This window comes from Etheostoma spectabile, unplaced genomic scaffold, assembly GCF_008692095.1.
Source record: "Etheostoma spectabile isolate EspeVRDwgs_2016 unplaced genomic scaffold, UIUC_Espe_1.0 scaffold395, whole genome shotgun sequence".
Taxonomy (NCBI): Eukaryota; Metazoa; Chordata; class Actinopteri; order Perciformes; family Percidae; genus Etheostoma; species Etheostoma spectabile.
This window is the reverse complement of record NW_022605600.1, coordinates 136,480-144,320: the sequence shown is the minus strand read 5'-3', so window position 1 is coordinate 144,320 and position 7,841 is coordinate 136,480. Positions and strand designations below refer to the sequence as shown.

The window sequence follows — 7,841 nt, the reverse complement described above, 5'->3', positions numbered from 1 at the left end:
CAGAGCTAGGTTAGTAACAAGCATTTCTGGGACATGGATGCACACAAAATGGGAAGATGGAAAGATAAAGGAGAGAGGAGCTCAGTGTGTCGAAGGAAGGCCCCCACTGTCTAAAACCAGTACAGCATAACTAAGAGAGACAGGGTAAAGAGAGGAGCCTGGTCCGGCTAGAACTCTCCCCAACCGGATCAGGCTGTATGCCCTGCCTCTCTCTAGTTTTATTATATTAATGATTATATGATAGATAAATCTGACAACTATGACGAGAAGCAGGTGGGCCAAGTTAGGCGGACGCTGCGACTCACTCCCTAACTATATTCAATTCAATTCAATTTTAGAGGTGCTCAGTGCATCATGGGAAGTCCCCCAGCAGTCTAGGCTTATAGCGGCGTAACTAATGGATGGTTCAGGAATTTCCTGAGCCAGTCCTAACTATAAGGCCTTTTCAAAGAGGAAAGTCTTAAGCCTACTCTTAAATGTGGAGAAGTGTCTGCTTCCTGACCCCAAACTGGAACCTGGTTCCAGGGAAGAGCCTATAGCTGAACCGCGGCTCCCATTCACTTTTAAGACTCTAGAACCACAAGTAACCCTGCATTCTGGGAGCGCAGTGCTCTGGTGTTATTATGGAACTATGAGCTCTTTAGATAAGTGTTGCCTGACCATGAAGAGCTTTGTAGGTGAGAAGAAGATTTTAAATTCTATGCTGGATTTTACAGGAACCAATGCAGAGAAGCTAAACAGGAGAGATGTATCTCTTTTCCTGGTTCCTGTCGAACACGTGCTGCAGCATTCTGGATCAGCTGAAGAGTCTTTATGGACTTTTTTGAGCAGCCTGATAATGAGAATTGCAGTAATCCAGCCTAGAAGTAACAACATGCATGGACTATATTTTTCTGCATCATTTTTAGACCGGATATTCCTGATTTTTGCAGTATTACGTGGTGAAAAAAGGCGGGTCCTTGAAATTTGCTTTATGTGAGAATTAAAAGCATGTCCTGATCAAAGATAACTCCACGATTCCTCACAGTGGTGCTGGAGGCTAGGTGATGCCATCCAGAGTAACTATCTCATTGGATAATGCGTCCGAAGTGCTTGGGCCCCAGAACAATAAATTCAGTTTTAGCTGAGTTTAACATTAGAAATTTACAGGTCATCCAGTTTTTAATATCCTAAGGCACATTTGAAGTTTAGCTAACTGATTGTTTCATTTGCTTGATTGATAGATAAATTGAGTATCATACTGCATAAAAATGAAAGTTTATGAGTGTTTCCATGATAATATCTAAAGGAAGCTATATAAAAGTGAACAGATTGGACCACACAGATCCTTGTGACTCCATAACTAACTTTGGCGTGCAAGGAGGATTCATCGTTAACATGTACAAACTAGATCGATTTGATAAATAAGACTTAAACCAGCTTAGAGCATTTCCTTTAATGCCAATTAAATGTTCCAATCTCTGTAATAGATAGAATGGTCAATGGTATCAAATGCAGCACTAAGATCTAATAACCCAGTACAGAGATAAGTCCTTTGTGTGATGCATTAGGAGGTCATTAGTATTTTCACAAGTGCTTTCTCTGTGCTATGATTAACTCAAATCCTGACTGAAAATCCTCAAATAAGCTGTTGCTATGCAGTATGTCACACACTGTTTGGCAACTGCTTTCTCAAGAATCTTAGAGAGATTGTAAGGTTGGATATAGGTCAATAGTTGGCTAAAACATCTGGATCAAGGATGGGCTTTCTCAGAGAGTTTAATTACAGCTACTTTAAAGTACTGTTGTACATAGCCGTTAATAAAGACAGATTTCAACACCATATACCAGAACAAGATCGATTCGATTATTGATCAAGTTTGCCCATCGAAACTCTCATTACTTGATGGAGTTGGTTTTTAGCGTCTGCAAATGGAAATCTGCCAATTTTCCATACCTCTTCACCAAGGCCTGCACGATATTGGAAAAATCTGACATTGAAATGTTTTTTCCCCCTGCCTATATTGCGATATGAAAAAAGAAAAGAAATTTTTAAAAGATGACATAACAGCTCTATTTGGAAACAATAATCATTCTCAACTACTGCATTGGTTTTGTAGAGGAGTGCATCACATAGAAGAAAAAAAATGGAAAAGGATCTTTTCTAATGTGAACCATTCTTGTTGAACTTTAATGCTTTACAAACACCAAGCAAGTAAGCTACTCTTCTAAGTGATTTTGGAGAGTGATCGTTCATATAGTACTATCAATTCAGGCTACAGTGTATGACAATGACTGCATGTTGCTTCCTCTGAATTTCAGGTTTTGTCGACTCTTGGCATAGCATGTTTGTTTGATAAATGCACTAGAACCAAAACTCTGTGTAATCCAGAACAATAAATCAGTTAATGACGTTAGATCAGACACAGACTTCTGTATTAGATTTTGTTACGGTTCGGAACCGCGATGCTGGAAACATAACGTTATTTGGGACAGACAGACCCTTTGTTTCTTTAGGCTAACTATATTAAGTTTGCCTGGCTGGTAGCAGCTTTTCTGCGGGGGAAATGGCCGGGAGACATTGTATCATGTTGAATTAATCAGGTTTATGTTAGTTTATTCATCGAACATAAAACACGGACAAGGCTACCCACTGAAAACTATGCGCAACACGTGTCACTGCAGCTGCCGCCTACAGCACTTTTCTACACACGGAGAGCCACCCTTCCCATAACAATAGACCCCTGACTAAACGTGACATACACATGTTGGCCACAGGCTACCTGTCTTAAAGGGGAGGGGTGTGACGGTAATAATCTTGTAAAAGAAGAATGATAAGAGTTTACTTTTCATCAACATCAAACGGATAAGCGTCAACATCGCAACATCCTGAGATGTGACTTTTGCGCATGCGCACATCGCAATGTAATGCTAAAACACAACATCGTTCAGTCCTATCTTACACCCTTGCCATTGTTGATAAATGTTTATTTATAATTATATTTGTCTATAGCCTTCAATCATAAGTTGCTCAAACAGAGAGTGCCCCGCGTCTTATTGCCCTGTCATACCCAAGGCAGAGCACCAACATTCAAGTTAATTTTGAGTCAAAAGTTATGATATCCTCGAGAAGGCCGGTGTTCCCGGATTTTTGGGTATGGTTGTGTGTAGCCTGTGTGGGTTAGTTGGACACCGTTGAGCTAAATCATCAACAAGCAGCCCTCAACTGCCAATATTCTCTGCCGACCCAAACATCACGTATGTCGTTTTTTGGGGGGGTGGTGTGTTCTTTGTGTTAGAATAACCATGTCTGAGGATATCAGGATGCTTGTTCCTATAAAAGTAAATGAATGTTTTTACACATCTGAACTTAAATGGGTCAAAATAATTGACCCTAAAACCACATAGGATTAAACAAAAAATTGTGATTCAATTTTTTTTTTTTTCTTTTATGTAAAACCTCATGCTTGTATCTGGTGGGGCTTCCTTTTGATGATTCTGACCTGTTTCTTGTCTTCTCTCTTTCCAGTCTAAAGAGTTGGTGAAGGCCTACCCACCTTTTGTCAACTTTTTTGAAATGAGCAAGGAAACAATTGTTTCTTGTGAAAAACAAAAGCCTCGCTTCCATGCTTTTCTGAAGGTATGATCTTTGCATTTGTACTGTATGTTTGTTTGCTTGACTGTGGATGTCATGTAATTTAGGTTTTGCGTAAGATGCTTTCAAAAGTGGCAATAACAAACGGAAAACCTGATATACATGACACTACTTTACAGCAACACTATAAGTATGACTTGTCAATTAGCACATCATTATGTACACATCACTGTGACACAGTCCCAATCTGTTAGGCTTGTGTTCCTTTAAAATTAGGTAAAGTCTACTTCTTGCAGTGTGTATAGGACGAAAATATTTTTTGTTTCCCTCTATATGACTTCTCATTTATTGGTTTCTCTACCATCTACTGCTATTGGAAATTTCACTGCCTTTACATCATGCCCAAAGTAACAGTCAGTGTCATTACGCAAGTTGATTTCTTGAATGATAATGAAGAAACCAGTTTTCCATTAGTTGGGTAGGGTATTAAGAACTCACCTACATTTCTCCTCGAGAACACTGATGTAATTGTCTTTTTACAAGTATGCATGTGCAGGACAAAGACTTCACACGGGAATGTAACACTGTGACAGCTGAATGGAGGGATAAAAAAAAAAAGTCCTTTTAATTAGATAGACTTGAGCAAATTGAGCTTTATTTTTTTGGCAGTTAGCATGCAGTCCAAACTTTTGTTTCTCATTCAATGAGTTCGCTTAGGTTTAGTCATACACACATGCTACACTATGCTTTCATTCTACAGATCAACGAGGCCAAGCCAAGTGGCGGCAGCAACCCTGGTGGAGCTGCTGATTAGACCTGTACAGAGACTCCCCAGTGTGCCCTTCTTCTTAACGGTAATACGCACACACGCTCACACACACCTTCTTTCATGTCTTAAGTTGTCCTTTCAAGGAAGATCTAAAATGCCCCCAAAATATAATCTTAAAAACAAAAACATGTACAGAATAGGTTTGTCGTGAATGGGAAAGCGGCAGTAATTCTTCAAAAACTCTGACATCAAAGAGCGATACGAGAGGACAGGGTCCCCGTCTATGAACTATTTGATTACCTGTATCTAAAGACACTGCTCACATATGTCATAGTATAGTTTCTTTAGTGCCTTAACATAACTGCAGTGTGAAACCAAAACTAACCAAATCAAATGTGTACAATGTAGCAAAAACATAACCTTGGTCAAAACCTTGGTTCAGACTTTTAGGTGTAAAAGTACGTTCCGACAGGGGCACCCTGCAACTTTAAAAAAAAAAAAAGGATTTTACAGAGTGGTGCAAGTCGACTTTTATTAACATTAACGTGCAAAACCTAAGAAAGCTAATTGTTTTTAGAAAGAACCCCCCTCCTCTCTTCTACTCATTAATGATCAAGCTATAGAGTGGTGGATACAAATACAAATACCTTGGTATTAACGCGATGACAAACTCACCTTTGAGCCACAAGTTGATGCTGTCTGTAAGAAATTACATCAATGCATGTTTTTTTATCGTAAAATTCGCATTTCAATGTCGATAAGACTTTTAGGAAGATGTTTTATTGTTTTATTGAATCGTTCTTTTGCCTTTGTGAGTGGTTTGGGTCCTTCACGCTTAAAACAAGAACAGGGCTGCAAAAGATAGTTATGGTGTGTGGCAAGATTTCCCACACCCTCTGACTGACTTAACTCTGTCTATGAGACAAGGTCCCTCAGAAGGCCCAATCAGTCCTGGCCGACCCCTGAACAGCTGCTTCATTTTGTTGCGCGGTCTAGCCGCAGATTCACTCTGCCTAAATGCAGGACAAACAGACACAAAAACCTCTTTGTCCCTGCTGCTATAGGCTTTTTTAATAAGTCAATGTGAGTGTGGACTTCCTTGTAGTACGTAATTATTTTTGTTTCGAGATGTATGGCTTGTTGTCTTGCATAACTGTGTGTTATTTGTGTTACATGCTGCGCACAAGAAATTGCCCCCGGATAATAAAGCCTCCTTGAACCTTGAACCAACTTAGAAAACACATCAATTAGCAAAACGCAAGCAAGTTATTATTATTCAACCTGTACATGAATTGACTTTCAGACCAGTTTGAGCAATTGCAGCTCCAGGCCTCATCTCCTATACAGATTAAATACCTGCTTTATGCTGATGACCTTATTTTGGTTTTTTCCAACCAAGAGTTCATTTGATTTATTTAATTGTATCAAGATGCCTTACACATGAAAGACATCAAATACAATCGAGGATAAAAACGCCAATAACACCTGTCAAGCAGAACTGGACGTTTCCCATTACTGTTAGATATACTGTACAGAACAAGCTATTACTTTTGGACGCATCTTAATTTTAAAGCACTAAAAACGCAGGAGCTGAATCCTGAAAACAGTGCCCTTAGTCAGCTGATGAGGTGAGCAGGTGAAGCTAAATACCAGGCCTCCATCAGCATTGATTAAAACACAACAGAACAAAACAGATTATGAATCATTCAAAGATAAATATTTAGAACACTGGAAAAGTCAAACACAAACACAAAGCAGACTAAGTTGTTGTTTGACTCTTAACAGAGGATGTAAATTGGCTGAGATCTGCACCACTATCAGAGATCTAAAGCGATTCTGACTAAATACGGGCTTAGTGACCACCACTAGCCGTAGACAGGAAGACTCAGACATCGCTGTCCTAAGGGATTGTAATGCTTACTGCTCAACGGGGGAGATAGAAACATAGATACACTTCTCCTCCACAGTGAAAAATTAACTTCTCTTGCACTTTGGAAAAATAGCCAAAAAAAACAAATTTCCAAATGTTAACATCGAAAAGAAGATGGAAGTTCTCCACAGGAGAAGAGACAGCCCGCTCCACGGCAGCTAAATATGTTCTGCCTACCAACAACCTGGGAATCACCACTATAACATCCAACATTACACATTGGTTGTATTGTACAATACTATATATACGAAACTGTTATTTGTGTTCTGTATTTTGTGTGTTGTAAACTATCAGTGCGCATGAATCGATGTGAAACCTACGGTAGTATTTAATATATATATATATATTATATATATAATAATATGCATTTTCTGTAAACAGCTTTGGCAACATGTTTTCTTTTTTCATGGCAATATAATACAAGGCTTAAAGTATTCCGGCCCCGTGCCGGATCTCCACCGTGCGGCCGTGAGGAGATAAATAAAATACAGTACTTTGGGAACCTGCGTGCGTTTTATATTTTCGAGTCAGTTTATTTCACCCTACCAAATAGAGGAACGCAATGCAAACTAACCAGAGCTTGAAGTACTCGGGGCTGGTGCTGGATTTCTGGTTTGACCATTTTAGAAAAATAAATTTTAAAAGTCCACATGGATTTTTTTTTTTATGCGTTTGGTAGGGCTGCACGATTATGGCCAATGATAATCACATTATTTTGATCAATTTTGATCGCGATTATTCTCACTTATTTGTGTTGATTTTAACAAAACAATTTTATCGTCACGTAGGCATTTATAACTGCGAGAGTGAGTGTGATGGACGCTACTCACAAGAGACAGCTACTCATTATGAACGGGTCCACCACGGGTCAAATGGCGATACACACGTGCTGTGTATGAAACGTCTGTATCGTCACTCGCTGCATTTTTTGAACTATGATATTCTCGTAATGGGTCACATCTCTGGTCCAGCAGCTCCGTCTCACACGCTATTACTCTACCAACTGAGTCAGTTGCCATATCAATAACTTCTTCTGTGTTCTTCGCCAAATTTGATTGTGGGAATGTCAAATCGTGATCCAATTAAAATTCGATTAATTTGCGGCCCTAGCGTGGTTTACACCAATTATCAAACTTCCATCGACCACTGAAGTGTGACAGTTCTAGCCAATCAGATGCAAGGAGGGCGGGTCCTTGCCAAAAGCAAGATGTGGTCTCCATGGTAACGTGGCTAAAAAATACAGCTTTAGTTAGAAAGGAGTTTGTCAACAAATGGCGCTGGGCATGAGCGTATGTTCAAGTAAGATACTTACAGTACGGCAGCAGCGTAAGAAGTTGCTTGCTAGTCATTAGATGCTAGCTTGTCCAAAGCTTCGTTCTGTACACTGTCATACGAGTATGTGTGACAGAATGCATCCAGGATTTGTATCCCCTGAGTTTAACTGGTGCCCTTCAATTGTTTAACTGCTGCACTTTAATTTACCTCCTTTAAATGAAACAAATGGCGACTGGAAGACTAAACAGGTTTTTCCATTGTAACCATGGGTCCTTCGTTTACCTACTAACTAC

General features: G+C 39.5%; 1 protein-coding gene across 3 annotated transcripts in view; it reads left to right on the top strand.

The window, feature by feature from the left end:
* Positions 1-7,841, top strand: part of ect2 (epithelial cell transforming 2) — a 128,337-nt gene that overhangs the window by 59,311 nt on the left and 61,185 nt on the right. For all 3 annotated transcript variants that reach the window (XM_032511617.1, XM_032511619.1, XM_032511618.1), the window contains one exon: positions 3,509-3,619. In XM_032511617.1, coding sequence (XP_032367508.1) covers positions 3,509-3,619 — 111 coding nt within the window. The remainder of the gene's footprint in view (positions 1-3,508; positions 3,620-7,841) is intronic.